Consider the following 15,567-nt stretch of genomic DNA (forward strand, 5'->3'; position numbering starts at 1 on the left):
GGTGTAACACTTTATTCAAACAAGAGGTGTCAGATATTCATGTGTTTTTCCTGTCTGACCCGCGTCTGTCTTTCATGAGAAGTTTCGTTATAAAACATATCCGGGAAGCACAGTCTGAAAAAGCTAAACGCCTACCTGTGAATTTACAATGAAAGCCCATAATCAGATTTCTTTTATTGCAGAAGTTGCAAAAATGATTCCAACTTTACTTTTGCAAATGTGTCTATAGTTGATTGTCTTATTCAAAGGAGCACTTGATGAATAGTTTGCTGTTAAAAGTTAACTCACTTCCTCTTTTGTCACAGTGTTTTAGTTACCGAAAGTCAGGTCTTTTGGTCTGCAGAGTGGTGTAAAGTTCTGTCAGTTAACAAGTTTTGAGTGATAAGTTCGATGGAGACGAGTTCTGAACCCTCCTCTGTGAGAAGAGCGGATACATGAATATGTGCAACTCTAAAGGATGTGGTCGGGTGTGCGATGAGGAAGAAAGTGAGGAGGAAGGACTGCACTGAACTCTGAGCTTTCAGTAAACTCGCCATTTGTTACTGGAACGACTGAGGAAAGACCGGCGTGAAGTTGGATTATTTAACTTTTCTTAATTTGAGAATGTGTAATGTTTCTGTGAAGATGCATTGAAGACAAGATGGAAGTGGAGGAGACTGGTGAAACAAGGACTTCCTGGTATGCCAGTCTTTTACATTCATCCTTATCTGTCTACCTTCAGGTGCCACAAACTATTAGGGCAAGGATTACCATGTTCAATGGGACAGTATATTTAAAATATTAAACAATATGTAGGAAATATGAATGGTTTTGAGTACATCTGGCATCATGGGAAATAAACTTCACTCTTTGATATTACTGACTGACCGACTCTGAACTCAAAATCTTTTTCTACATTTCTACCACCTGACACAGATCTAACAAATTAGTCATGTAGGATCAAACTACTAGGATGCATTCAGCCACTTAGGCTGTTTTTTTTTGTTGTTTTTTTTTTAGATCGGTAAAACAAATCAAATGTGTGTATGTTTGTTTGATGTTTGTTCTTTTGCCCTTTTTAGGTCTGCAGCACCAGGAGAGACGTACTCCATCTCCTGTGACCATGCTGGGGTAAGTCACACCACCTACTTTCTTACACGCATCTAAAACTTCAATTGGTACTCTCCTAAAGACCCAAGAAACTTAATTAGACATACATTTTTGCCTTTTAGAAAAAGAGAAAACAAGACCCGGCCCCTGACCCTGTGATCAGAATCACAGAGGTGAGCTTAATAACTGACACGCACCATTAAAACTCTCTTCTTCATCTTTACGTCTTTCTCGTCTGTGTTTCTCTGTTACTAGCGGAAGTTAGTCAACCTTACCTTTGTGACCACAATGCTGAGTGCAGAGCTGACGACAGATGTGAACATTATGTTCAGCTGTGCACCCACACAATCTCTGAATGCACAATAAACCTCTAAATGTTGCTTATATTGTACATTTTTGTCACATTTCAGCTGCTGGATTCTTTTACATTTCATAGTTGTCTTGTCATCTTTATCACAAACATCATAATAAGCACACAAACAGATAATTCTTTTGCCGGTGTTTGAGTACTTCTCACTCTGATATGACGCTGGATATTTGCAGCTGATGTGGTTAGAGTGGAAAAAAAAAAACAAAACAGGCAGACATCTTGTATTTTACTACAGAGGCACAGTTTCAATCTTCTTCCTCTTTGAAAGAGTCACACAGGAAATGAGAGATCTGCACCATGCAACATCTCACCCCTCTCGACATCTCTCTTTCCTGAACTCTCTTACCTCTTTCTCAAGCTCCCTTCCAGCTTATTCTGTTGTATGTGACCTGTTATGTTTTATCAGGATGAAGAGGAAGATGAGGAGGGTGAGATGACTTCTGACCACATGAGGGATTCAGAGGTGAGGGGTTTTCTCTTTTGCACGTGCCAGATGTGCGCTGAGTTGTTTTAAAGTCTTATAATGTGCAGCCAGCAATAGTTTGATGAATCACCCATACTGTTAGACTTTTGACCATTTTGTTCACGTATCAAAGCATGATTTGGTATTTTGAATGTTGATTTCCTTAAAGGAGCCCAGTAATAAAAGGGTCAAACCTGTGGTGAAGTCCAACAGCCTAACAGGTGTCATAACGCCGGTGAAGACCCCTGCTCTGAAACGCATTGGACAGTCCATTTCGGTAACAATGCAAAAACACACACACACCTGCAGTGGTGGAAAGTATCTAAGAACATTTCATGAGTGCAATGCTCAAGTACAAATTCGAGATACTAGCACTTTACTTGAGTATTTCCCTTTCATACAACTGTGTTTCTGCTCTACTACATCGCAGAGGCAAATATTGTAATTTATACTGCAATACATTCCCTTTATTTACTTTTCTTAGTTTGAAGTTTTTAGATAAACTGAAGGATGAAGTGTTCAGTTACTTAAAAACCCTCTTGGATCAGTCACGTATCATCACAAAGCTGAAAACATGGCTGTTTTTCTATGCTTATGACCAGTTGCCTGAGATGTGTGTTTTCTTACAGGACAGCCACACTACAAACATATGACGATCTTACAGAATATGATGCATTGCTATAGAATAAACTACCCGACAGTATGTAAAGGAGATCAAATTAGCACAGCCGTAAACATCAACAGTAGTTATATTAATCCAACACATCATACATAGTGATAGAACACTGACAGGGAACACTTTACTGCACAGTTAGTACTTTTACTTTTTATATTTTAAGTACATTCTGCTGATAATACTTACATAGATTCACTTAAGTGAGGTTTTGAATGCAGTGACTTTTGATTGGAGTGAAGTATTTTCACAATGTGTTATTAGTACTTTTACTTAAGCAAAGGATCTGAATACTTCTTCCACCACTGTATACCTGTAGTTATACAAAATGATAGCTAACGACGTTAACTTACTCTGCTCTTTTCACAGCGGTCTATTAGTTTTCGCACAGAGGCTCGACCTTTGCCCCCGGCTCCCCTGCGCTCTCGCACAAAGGCCTCGTCTTATCCACGCCGGCGTAACAGCCAATGCTGGAGTGACACTGTGGAGAGTCATGACCTCACTGCAAAGGAGATCAAACGGCAAGAGGTGCTAACTTTAATTCAGAAACTAAGCTCTCTGCTGGTGTATTTTATACAGTGCAGTGTGTTTTTGGGGGTATGTGGGTCAAACTGTGGTTGCAGTGTGGGCGGGGTGACTATTGCCTTTTCTTCATGTCTGTGAAGCAGCTCTGCAGGGGAGTATGAAAGAGGATGTGAGCTGGCACTCGAGACTCAACTTCCTTTATTGAACAATCAGCTGTGACAGCTCATGCTGTCCATCTGTGTCACCACAGTGTTTGCAAGCATGTGTTTGCATTCGTGTCTGTGCTTCATCCTCATGTCCAGTTGCTGAACTGTTTGGACTCTTCTGCAGGTGATCTATGAGCTGACTCAGGGAGAGAGACAACTCATTGAAGATCTCAGTCTGGTCAAAAAGGTGCTCATCCATGAAACAATAGCTTTTGAAGTATTTCAACTTTATATCAGAACAGCTTTCTATACTGCATTTATTCTTCCCTTACCTTTGCTTTGTGTGCTGCCAGGTGTACTATGAGCCCATGCTGAAGCTGGACATAATGACAGAGAGTGAGCTTGGACAGATCTTTGGTACACTGGACTCCCTCATTCCTCTCCATCAAGGTAAACCATCTGTGTGCTTTCGCACACCCCTTTTTTCAACCTTCTCATATCCTAACCATGTATAAGGCAAGAAGAGCTGAGAGAAAATGACTCTTTCCGTGTCACACTGTAAGGTCCAAATGAATAACTCAAAGTATTTTCTTTTTTAAACTTGAATTTGTATTGACTTTCTTAACAAATTTTAAAAAAGAAAAGAAACAGCATTATTAACTTACATACCTATTCATGGTGCGATAAAGTATATTTTCTATCAGCTCTACTCGGAATATTAGTAGTAGTTGTTGTTTTATTAGGCACATTATTATTATCATTATTATTAATAAAATAAAGTATAGTTCAAGCCATCTATCCAATAGAGTAATATAAAAAGGAAATATGGACTGTTCATCAAGATTCAAGGTTCGGGGAAAGGTAGGTATTTTACAAACAATGTCCAGTTTGCCCTTACACAATTGTCTCTCATTATGAACTTCAGAAATATAAGGCACAGCTCCCTCAGTGGAGATCGTCTCTAGGAATATTTAAAGCCACAGTCAGTCTTTCAGCTGATCTGCGTCTTTCCTATTTATTGCAATCAGTGATTTAGCTTCATGCATGCGGTTGTTGATTTTTTTTGTTTGTGTTTGGATCAGTTTCCTTCAACAGTGTTATTCAAAAGGCACATTGCAGGATTCCAATGAACACTCAAGCCAATGATCATATGCATCCCAGGGAACCCATAACACCCTTTACTTTAATGCAAGCCCATACTAAATGAAAAAAAAGTCAAATGCACCCATCCTTATGTAATCAAACAGGGGTGGAATGTGTTCTATGTACAAAATAATGATTAAAAAATATATTTTTCAAACCATTTTATTGAAGTTTTTGCTATAACTAGGAGTTTCCTTTGATAAAATGCAAAACAAAAAGTTATTTCTATAGATTTTGCATTCATTTACCATGGTGATATATTTCTGTTATAAGTGTTGTAAAACTGATTTTAATTACAGCCCTAAAAGCAAGTGTGTAAAGCCACTCAAGGCGAGTGCTCATTCATTCACTTGTGGTTGTGTGTTATGAATGAGAAAGAGTTTACTAATGATGCTATTTTAAGCAAAGGAGGTTGAATGAGTTTAATGTGAAGTTTGTCTGACATCCAGTCTGCAGAAATCAATAAGGAATGAACAGTTTGAGTGTTCTATCTTTATTTCATAACAGATCTTCTGAGTCGTCTTGAGCGGCTGCGGGGATCAGAGAAGACGGTCGGAGAGGTGGGGCCTACTCTGATGAACTGGGTGAGCATTACCATGGAAACCAAGGACTGAGAGAGAAGAAGAGGAAAGGGCACAACCCACCTTCACTTTCTCTAGTTCCTGCATTTACTCTGTTATGTTCCTCTCTAAACTAGAGTCACAGAGTTCAGTCTGTGTGCGTCTCTCTGCTTTTATCTGACTACAAATTGCTCCTTTTCTCCTCCCCTCTTCCTCCTCTCTGCAGTTCCCTTGCCTGGAGGCCTATGTTACATACTGCTGTAACCAGGTTGGGGCTAAAGCCCTGCTGGACCAGAAAAAGCAAGAGAAAAGAGTGGAGCACTTCCTGCGCTTGTGTCAGGAGTCTTCGTTCAGCAGGAAACTGGACCTGTGGAACTTCCTGGATCTCCCTCGAAGCCGTTTGGTCAAATACCCTCTTTTGTTGAAAGAGATACAGAAGTGCACACCTTCAGAGCACCCAGATGAGGACACACTGCCTGATGCTGTGAGTCAGTGTTACACTGCTTTGAGTTTCCTCAAAATTTGCTAATATAATGTTTTCTACACACAAAAAACCCCTAATTATTTAATGACACTCATTTAATTATTTTCATAACCCTGTAGGTGGTCACATTGCATTGTTAGTAGCATGAAAATCAATTTTTGTCTCACCAAATCTGGATTACAACATACTTATCCAAATTATTAGTGTTGGACTGTTCAAATATCAGTCAATACCATACAAATATTGTACATGTAGGCTCAATGGGTTTTAGGTGTCTTTTTAATATATATTTTGATATCTATCAGACTGCAATTGTGTAAAGTCCAGACATTTGATTTGAGCTAACACTGTCTTAAAAAAATGTAAAATATTTTGCACATTGGCGCCTCCAAATGGCAGCAAGCGATCATTATTTTATAAAATAAAAAACCTCCAGTCACCTTTACCACTTCTGCATTTGATATGCCTGAAGTCTTTTTCTGTAGGCATAAAAGGCTCATATTAAAAAAAAAAAAAAAAAAAAAGATACCATCATAGGAAGCATACTACATATGTTCACTTACCATTTGCTTAAATATATGAAATAGGAGCTGTGTCCTAATCACAACCCAGATCAGATCTCAGATAGTGGAGGTGGCACACTTTCCTCATCACCATAATGATGCAAAAAATATATCCACTTTGTGTAAGACTGCTTTTGTCGTATTCAGTTGGAGCTGATCCAGAGCATCGTGGCAGAGGTGAACAAGAAGACGGGAGAGGCGGAGTGTCAGTTCTACAGGCGAGGTCTTACTTACCTCGAAGAGAGTCAGAGACTACCAGAGATCCAGCTGTCCCGCTTCCTCTACTGCCACGGAGAGCTCAAGAACAATAAGGGCCAGGTAGCAGCTCTCTGTTATGTTTAACAACTCTAAACTTCCTTTGATTGAGCTTTGGTTCTCATGAGGTTGTTAATATCTTTGTATCTTAACTGAAAAGGGTCCTCTAAGGCAGGGTGGATCCACATATTTGCAGACCTTTGCTTTTCTCTGCCACAGAATAGATTTTTAATCTTAGACCGTTTATATAATCCTTGTCTTACTCTATATTCGTATCATCTTCTTGTTTTGTGACCCTGACAAAAAATAATATGCGAATAATATATATAAATGCGTTTTTCATTTAAATTCTCTTAATGACTGTTTGAATATTGATGTAAATATTCTCGTGAAGTCATATCTCTCTCTTTTTGTGTATGTCTCCTGTGTCAGCGTCTGCATGTATTCCTGTTTGAGCTGGCATTGGTGCTGACCAGGCCGGGGGAGGACAGAGAGGGAGGTCAGGTGTTCAATGTGTACAGACAGCCTCTGCCCAATGCCTCGATAAATCTGGAGGAGATCCCAGATGGGGAGGCTGCTGGCGGGGGCACCTTCAGGGGAGCCTTCACAGGAGGAAATGATAAAGGTAACATATACATATTAAATTTAATATCTATATTCATTACAGATCATTATATATCAATAGATTAAACTACAAATAATAATAAAAAAACACCCATGACAATTTCACGTTCACAAGGCATCACTGACATTTTTTTTAGTCCGAGCAACAGCCCAAAACTCATAAATATTCAATTTGAAATCATATAAAAGAGGGAAATCATCAAATTATTCAAGTAAAAATGCATTAAAGGGACAGTTTACCCCAAAATTTAAAAAAATATACATTTTACCTCCTACCTGAGATGTTATTTATCAGTCTAGATTGTAGAAATATGTATTTTTCATTTATGGTTGAATTTCCCTTTTAACCAGCAAAGAGTTGGTATCCTAGATGAATGACTTATATATTACTTGGTGAACAAAACTGATGATGTTTAATGTTGTGCAGATCGATTACATAATCAATCGTTTCAGCAAAACGGTAATATATAGGCTACATACTTTATCAATGCAAACTTAATTTCAGGATTTTTTAAAACCTTTTGTTTAATGTTTGCCATTGAAGGGAGGAAAAAAATGAGTTAAACTGATGCTAAAACTACACCCAATGATTGAGAAAAAGGCATCTACTCCACCTAGTAAGTTTGAATGGAACCTACAACTTTGCTTCCACTCATTTTCCTTCCTCCTCCTCTTCCTCTGTCTCTCCCAGTGAAGAACTGTTTCCGTGTGAGCAGCAGAGGGCGCTCCAAAGCTCACCCCTACAGCCTGCAGGCCAACGACTCCTTCAGCAAGCAGCAGTGGATCACTTGTCTGCGCCAAGCCATCGTCCAGTCGCGGGACAGGACCGCTCAGACCAGCCAGTCGCAGTTGTCCCCTCATCACCCTGATCCTGCCCTGTATCACATAGCCGAGCTCAGCCTCAGCTCGGACACAGAGATGGCAGACCATACCAGTCGCTGACTGTCAGACTGCTGATCAGGAGGCCTGGGGAGTGTCTGCAGATCTGTACATTGACATTGGAGAGAATAAAACATGGACAGTTTGTGAAAGATGATTGTACTTTGAATTTCATACATGGATTTAGTCTGTTGTTGCATTTGCTGATGGATTGCATGACTGTACAGGTGGAGAGCAGTATTACTGAATGTGAATTTGTGAAACTGTAAAATCTTGTTTTTGTTTTTTTTAAATAAACTGACACTTAAAAGCTGTTATAAGGCACTCATGTACTCAAAGTACACAAAGGCATGTCTAAGTATAGCCAACAAGATCCACAAAGAAAAAGATTAGTGATGATTATCCTCCCTCCCTCTCTCCCCCTTTCTCTCTCCCTTTCTCTCTCTCTCTCTCTCTCTCTGACACCGGTGACAGGGCAGGGGAGAGAGGTAGACTTTCAGTCCTAGCAAACAGACACACAGTGAAACAGTAGACGTCCCCTTATGCATTTTTAACAGCTCAGCAGGTGATGGGAACAGTTTGGTTGGGACAGTTTGTCCACAGATAGAGTGACCAAGCGATCAGGTGAGTCCAACTCTGCTCTGTTTATTTGCTATTGCTAATTTTTGTCAGTAATTGTTTGCAAAGTAACTTTGTTTGCAGGATTTTACCTTTTACCTGCATGTGGCAGCAACAACAATGCAGAGTCAGCTTTGATAACGGAATATAGATTGGTTGTGAGATTTTGCATTTTCTGATTCTTGGTTTATGTTTGACTCTTTAATCAATGAACATTGAGGTGAGATCTCCAGAAATCACGTCTTTTTGTAAATTTGTGCCCTGAGGGTAATATATCTGGATTAATTCAGTCTCTGTCAGACCTTGACTTTCCGATCTATCCTTAGTGCTGTAATTACACAAGGGAATTGCAAGCCAAGGTGGATCAACTTGATCTATTTATGCTAAGGACTTACTTTAAAAGGAAACTCATTCACAAATCAATCCTGTCCTTTTCCACTCAGCTGTGAATGACATCATCACTTGCCTGTAAAAAAAAGACTCTTTCCCTCAGGAAGCTTGTGAACTACCACGTTCTGCTCACCTTTGACACTGCATGTGAAAAACACAGAGGGGTTGCAACCTGCCAAGTTTGGGAAGCCCTTCTGTCTGAAGTGGTAGACACTTCTGAGGTGTATCGGTAAAAAAGGATGCCTGGAGCCAGCGGTGTCAACGTTGAGCGCTCTTGTGAGGCCCTGTGTCGAACCCTTGTCTCCCAGAACGGCCTCCAGAGAGAGACGGCCGACATCTCCCAGTCTGTCCTCTACACCTCCCTGATGGGCCTACTTCTGGTTGCTGACAATGAGGTGCGCAAAACACAACTTTGCATGAAACCTTTAATTTATGCTCAACCCTTGAAGTTTGGTGGTCTTAACAGTTTATTCTTAATGTGGAGTTTATTGGGCTCTCTTAAGACAAGCACAGATAGAGAGCTTGTGTAAAGGAATTAATTTAGAGTACACACACAAACACACGTGTTTAAGCACCTGTCAGCACTCCTTGGTCTCTAATAGGATGAATGTTTCAGGCTGACATCGTTTTAGCCTCTCTTGTTATGTTAATGGGATAAGAAGGCTAAATCTGTCCCACCAATTCTGTGCACACACTGACACGGCGCAAAGGGTCAAGGCACACAGACAGTAACATGTTGTACCGACAGCGCAGGGGTCAAATAGTAGGGCACACACGCTGTCAGCCACATGTAGGCTGTGCTCTTGCATATGTAACCAGTCAGTAATTTGAGTCAATACCTTCATGTGTCTTTTTCAGAAAGAGCAACTCTCCATAGGAAGTGGAAGAGTTGGCCTTAGAAACATAGGAAACACAGTAAGTGTTAATGAATGCTATGCAATAAAGGTCCAGTGTGTAGGAATAAGGGGGATATACTGGCAGAAATGGAATATAATGTAATATGCATGCTTTCTTTAGTACATAGAATAAAATGCTCCATGAGTGAGTCCAAAAACCCCAAATTAAGTTAATGTTTTTGCATCCCAATTTCCTTGTCTTAAAGTTATTGTTTTTTTTAAAGGATTTTTAGTTAGATGCCCAAGATAAGGCCTGTATTTAAGACGAGCTTAAGAGACTTTAACATTTTGTGCTGCGACAAAGAACATATTCAGTAAATACCCATACTTGGGAAATTTGAAGCTTTTATCTGTCTTAAAAAGGGCAGACTGCAGAGTGTCATCATGCGTCATCATAATGCTTCTGTGGTATAGTTTGTTGATAGCCTAATGTTAGCTTTTTACTTCTGGGGATAGCATTTACACTTAGAAAATCCTGAAAGCAGTATTCATTTGTAATATTATCTTGCTAAACAAAACATGTAAGTACTTTTGTCTACCACAGATCTTATTTCCTGCAATAATCCAAAATCCAATAGAAAAGTTGCACAGGCTTTTTGACGAGGGAACCAGGATGATGCTAACTTCTGCATCAGCCTACAGAAAAAATTCAATGGAGAGCTCTGTTTTCACCTGAAAATAAGAATAGTTGTGTTTTAGTTATATTAGAATAAACCGTATATATCTACACAGGGTCTTCGCCCACAGAGATCACCATGTCGCACTGTCATGTTTCTACAGTAACCTGACTCTAGATAGGACTTTTTATGTTTCGCATCAGCCACCTGGTAAAAAAACTCCCGAACAGTGAACAGTGTAGGAATGATATGTGGGAGAAGTTTCACCTAGTTGCAATCTGCAATCCTCACTGCTGGATGCCACTAAATCCCCTAAATCTTACACACTGGACCTTTAAGCAAAGTACTTTTGAGAAATACTTCAAGAATTGCTTGAATTTTCCCCCATAAACATGCTCATATCCCTCTGTTCTTGGCCTCCAACTTAAGTGTTTCCTGAACGCAGTTGTGCAGTGTTTGTCTCACACACGTGGCTTACGGGACTACAGCCTCCTCAAGTCCTACAGGAATGAAAAGTTCTCCAAAGAAGAGGCTAAACTCATGGAAGGTACTCTCTGTTCTCTCTCTCTCGCTGTTCCCTCCTCTGCCTATGATTATGTTTTCATCTTTGCTTATTACTCTGTGTCTTCCTGTGCCAGCTTTTTCTCAGGTGCTGTCGGGCCTTTGGGATGTAAATGAAGGGGACACAGTTGTAAACCCACGGCAGTTTTACAATATTTTTAAAGAAGCTGTGCCTTACTTCAGTGGATACAGGTGAGAATAGAGATGATGTTTTTTCTCTCAATGAAATTTGAATGCAGTGCATTGACATATCCATATCTGTATCAGCAGCACAACTGCTACAAGGACAAAAGAGGAGCTGTGACTGATTTCAGTTTATTTTCTGCTTTGTTCCGACATGTTTGGTTTTGAAGTTGAGCCCTGTGTAGAAAAAGCTGCATATAACAGTGACATGAAGATGTCTTTGTCTGTCCCCAGTCAACAGGATGCACAGGAGTTCCTCAGGTTCCTATTGGACAAACTGCACACAGAAATCAACCGCAGACCCTACGTCCGAAGACCGGTGAAGGAGCCTGAACAAAAATTTGCCAGGTTTAGGTGTGTATGTGTATGTGGAAAAGAATCTGTTCTTGATGTTTTCATTTCCTTCATCTGACCACATCTGTCTTTCCCTCATCTCTTGCCCTCCCATAGGATTTCGGAAGAGGCTGCTGCCATGTGGAAGAAGCACTTGGAGAGAGATGACAGCAAAATAGTAGGTGAGGAGATGATCCAGTCATGGTGATCTGTCAGACACACTTGCATTATAAAAATCCACTGAAGACAACTTGCTGATAATTCCTCCTCTCGCAGACCTGTTCTCAGGCCAGCTAAGGAGCTCGCTGCACTGCTCCGTGTGCTCCCACTACTCCAACACATTTGACGTGTTCTGTGATCTGTCGCTGCCCATCCCCAAGAGGAGTTCTGGTGGGGAGGTGACGCTGAGAGAGTGCCTGGACCTCTTCTCTCAGGAGGAGAAACTAGATAAGGAGAACTCACCAGTAAGTTCACACAGAGAGTTAAAAATCGGTGAATTACAATCCACCAGTGTGTTTCTAATTTTGGGGTCAAAGGTCAGTTACAGGAATACTGTGAGTTGGGAAAGGTTTAGTCCCAAAGTGATTTTTTTATGATATATACCTTTAATAATTTAACTCATTATTTTTACTTTAATCTTTATATATATGTAAGCACAATTTAAGACAATGAAAGAAATACAATAACAGTACAGAGCATCAATAGAGTGCTGCAAGGATGAGATCTATTTGTAATTCAGCCCAGAGGTTAAAGTCATCCTGGTTACCTCAACAGGAAGCCTATGTGATTTTTCCATTGTATTTTGGATCACTGCAGAAAACAAACTCTGTGGCAAAAAAAAAAGATTTATGATACTTACATACTTTGTTCAGTTAGATAATCTTCACAAATGAACTTCACTTTTATGACTTCTGAAGCATAGGTGCAATCACCATGAGTAAAAAGCTAAAGTTAGATTTTAAATGAACCACAACGAGTGTGTAAAGCTGTGTTCGGTGTGAAGATGTTCTGTAGCCTTATATAGCCACTTGTTAACAACCACCTTTTTTGAGACACATAAAGCTTCACACTTTACTAGTGTGGTATCTTTTGACGTATTTATGTCGTAGAACAAAATGTTAAAGTCTCTTAAGCTTGTGTTAACCACAGACCTTATTTCAGGCATCTAACCAAAAACCCATTGACTTTGAGGTTAGGGAAGCGGGAGTGTTAAAATGCAAACACATTTCTGGGTTTTAGAACTTATTCCTGCAGCACTCTTGACATGTGCAGAGAGAAGAAGGAAGCTCACACGCTTATACAGTGTCAGTACAAAACAGTTCAATTAAATCATAAACATCAGACAATATGAGACAAACAAAAAAAACAGCAGGTAACAGAAACATAAAAGTTAAAACTTACAATTAAAAACAAGAAAATGTTAAAATGTTATCAATAAATAATTGTAAATTAGATGGGGTTTTTTTCAGTCTAGTCTTGTTGACATATACAATGAAGACATATATTATTTTGCATTTGATTTCAAATTGTTGTAGAGAGAGGGAACTGTCCACTATATTTTTGAAGACCATGGGATATGAATGAAGGTCTGAGAATATAAATAATTACATGTGGTCAATGTATTACTGTTATGAATAGCTCATAAATTTAACACTCACAGTGCACTGACTACCATTCTCAAGGCCTTCCTTGAGAAGGCCTTGAGAATGAGTAAAAATATCATTCAAAATAAATGGAAGTCAGGATGAGTTAGTAGATCAAAAAACAACATTGGAATAGTTGATATATGGCTCAATAAAGCTGTAATAGACCATTTCACTAGAACTGCATTACAAGGCAAGAGCTTGGATCCACGTTCACTTCCTGAAAGTGTTGGGTAAGCTACCAAGAAGAAGAAGTTGAAGTGCAGCAAAGCTATTCAATGAAGAAATCTAGTTTGGTTAACTAAAGCTACTTAGAAAGTATTTTCTAAACAGCAGTAGTAAAAAAAATTTTTTAAAAAGCTACTGCAAAATGTATATAACTATGAGTTTAATTACATGCAGTTCTCTACTCCCCAACACTACTTTCTGTCAGTTGATGTCATTCACAAACACCCAAAACTGTCCAACAGGAAATACAAAGGGATTTATTGAGAGTGTTTATGTGGTTGAGTTTCAAGTGATTTATACAAATCCGATGTTGTGCATTTGCAAATGTTTTAAAATGTTAAAGTGTATGTGTGTTTGTAATGTGTATTTCAGATGTGTGAGAGATGTAACAGGCATACAGAGTGCACCAAGCGGCTTTCCATCCAGAGGTTTCCCCAAGTTATTGTGATCCGTATCCTTGGCAACAACTCTTACTTAGAATATTAATGTTAGTGTTTTTTTATGCTGGAAGTTATGATGATACTTAACAGTCTCAATCAGATCTCAACCGTTTTACGACATCACGGTGGTCTATCAGTAAAAGCACAGTATATGTGTCCTTCCCGCTCACCAAACTGGACCTTGGACGCTACGGGCCTGTTGACTGTGGTAAAACACCTTAAACTTTTCTCTCAGTTTATCTTAGTCTCATTTCTAACACCAACTGTGCATTATCTTCTCTTACATGCATACTTCAGTCAACCATGTCTGTTAAACCTATGAACCTGAGGAAGTTGGTTTGATTTTTTTTCCAAACATGGTTCAAAGACAAGACAAAAAAAAAAAAAAAAAAAAAAATTGACAAGAAAATTACTTGGAAATAATAATAATAATAATCTTCTTAGGGGAGATTATTTGATACTATCCAAAAAAGAAAAGAAATGCCCAGGAAACTATTTATAATCCATGTATGTTTAAAAATATTGTTACCAAAAAATAAATAAATAAAAAAAAAAATCATTTTCATTTTTGTAATTCCTCAACGTAATTTTCTTGTCTCCTTTTGTTTTTTTTACGTGGCTTTTTTTTTTTAAAACTTATTTTTAGGTAATTTTCTTGTATCATTTTACTAATTTCTCACATATTTTTGGGCCATTTCTTGTTAAGCTGTTCACTGCCTTTTCCCATGTTTTTGAAAGAAATCAAGCCAAATTGCTCAGGTTTCAAAAGGGTTAATTTGATATTTTTAGTCATTTTATGAACCTCATAGATGAAGACAATTTCTGATAACAGGTATATGATTCAATAATCTGCAAACCTGGAAAACTGAAATTCTCCTCATCTGCCTGTTTGTCTCCACAGGTCCAGTTCTGTATGATTTATATGCAATATGTAACCATGCTGGGACGGTGAACATGGGTCACTACACAGCCTGCTGTTCAGATGAAAATAGTTGGTGCTTCTACAATGACTCCAGGTGAGACTCGCCCTGCACCCAAATTATTTTATTCTAAAATGCAATGCTCTGTAAACTGCATCATCACAAAACTCCACTGTCTATCTGCATTGAGACACCTACTATGTATTCCTGGAGCTGTTTCTCATGATTACTCTCCATCTGCCCACCTACAGTGTGACTCCAGTCTCTGAGAACCAGCTTCAGACCAATCAAGCCTATGTGCTGTTCTACCAGCGCAGCAACAGCACCACCACCGTCAGGAAATAGACCCGAGACTGGCTGAGCCCAGCAGCCAATCAGAGAGACTTTACCTCCAGTGTCCCTAGAAACAAATTGAAGCAGCAGTGCTGTAACTCTGTGGCATCTATGAACGGCGCAAACTCAATGAGCATGCCCTTAAATAAACTCTGAGGAGGAGGAGGAGGAGGAGGAGAGAGGAGCCATGCTTGCTTTAGGGAGGATTTGAAGAGGCGACGTCCCCTCCTGAATCATGGTGATGCTTTTGAAGTGTCTCAGTGAGAGAGCTGAGGGAGCTCAGACACACTGCAGCCTTAAGAGTCTCTGTGCCCCACTTCTCAGGCAGGAGTGAGTGGTGTACTTGATGCAGAGCTCTTAATGTAAGATAATTGTCATTCATGCTTGTGATGCAACATAAACCCACATAAAAAAGGATAAATCTTGGGTGGAATAGAAATTAGGCAACATTTGATGGCACAATTGTGACATGGGACTTTCATTTGACAGTTTTGTGAAAATGTCCTTTGCTTTAATTCCTATGTAAATATCTGTAGCCTATGCTATGTACATATATGCTGACTTTATTTTTTTACTGGTCACTTTTCTTCCATGTAGACAGTTAACCCTCAACCTTGAAAACTTTAAAATG

General features: G+C 39.3%; 2 protein-coding genes across 3 annotated transcripts; both read left to right on the top strand.

Annotated features, from left to right (window-relative positions):
- The first annotated feature begins 24 nt into the window (after window positions 1-24).
- arhgef3l (Rho guanine nucleotide exchange factor (GEF) 3, like) lies at window positions 25-8,089 on the top strand. 2 transcript variants are annotated; one of them, XM_042492392.1, is made up of 13 exons: window positions 25-678; window positions 1,062-1,110; window positions 1,212-1,262; window positions 1,866-1,922; window positions 2,092-2,199; window positions 2,965-3,123; window positions 3,451-3,513; window positions 3,620-3,716; window positions 4,917-4,993; window positions 5,196-5,453; window positions 6,164-6,334; window positions 6,704-6,896; window positions 7,587-8,089. In XM_042492392.1, the coding sequence occupies exons 1-13, from the start codon at window positions 641-643 to the stop codon at window positions 7,835-7,837; spliced, it is 1,572 nt and encodes a 523-aa protein (XP_042348326.1). In that variant the 5' UTR covers window positions 25-640; the 3' UTR covers window positions 7,838-8,089. The 2 variants fall into 2 exon arrangements, with proteins under 2 accessions (XP_042348326.1, XP_042348327.1); XM_042492393.1 differs by lacking the exon at window positions 1,212-1,262.
- An 821-nt stretch (window positions 8,090-8,910) lies between these two features.
- usp21 (ubiquitin specific peptidase 21) lies at window positions 8,911-15,072 on the top strand. The gene is made up of 11 exons (XM_042492400.1): window positions 8,911-9,177; window positions 9,641-9,697; window positions 10,725-10,842; window positions 10,934-11,048; window positions 11,274-11,393; window positions 11,490-11,554; window positions 11,649-11,836; window positions 13,616-13,694; window positions 13,784-13,891; window positions 14,585-14,699; window positions 14,855-15,072. Exons 1-11 carry the CDS (start codon window positions 9,022-9,024, stop codon window positions 14,946-14,948), a joined length of 1,215 nt encoding a protein of 404 aa, XP_042348334.1. The 5' UTR covers window positions 8,911-9,021; the 3' UTR covers window positions 14,949-15,072.
- The last annotated feature ends 495 nt before the right edge of the window (window positions 15,073-15,567 follow it).

The sequence above is a fragment of the Plectropomus leopardus genome, chromosome 8 (assembly GCF_008729295.1).
Source record: "Plectropomus leopardus isolate mb chromosome 8, YSFRI_Pleo_2.0, whole genome shotgun sequence".
In the NCBI taxonomy this organism is placed as follows: domain Eukaryota; kingdom Metazoa; phylum Chordata; class Actinopteri; order Perciformes; family Serranidae; genus Plectropomus; species Plectropomus leopardus.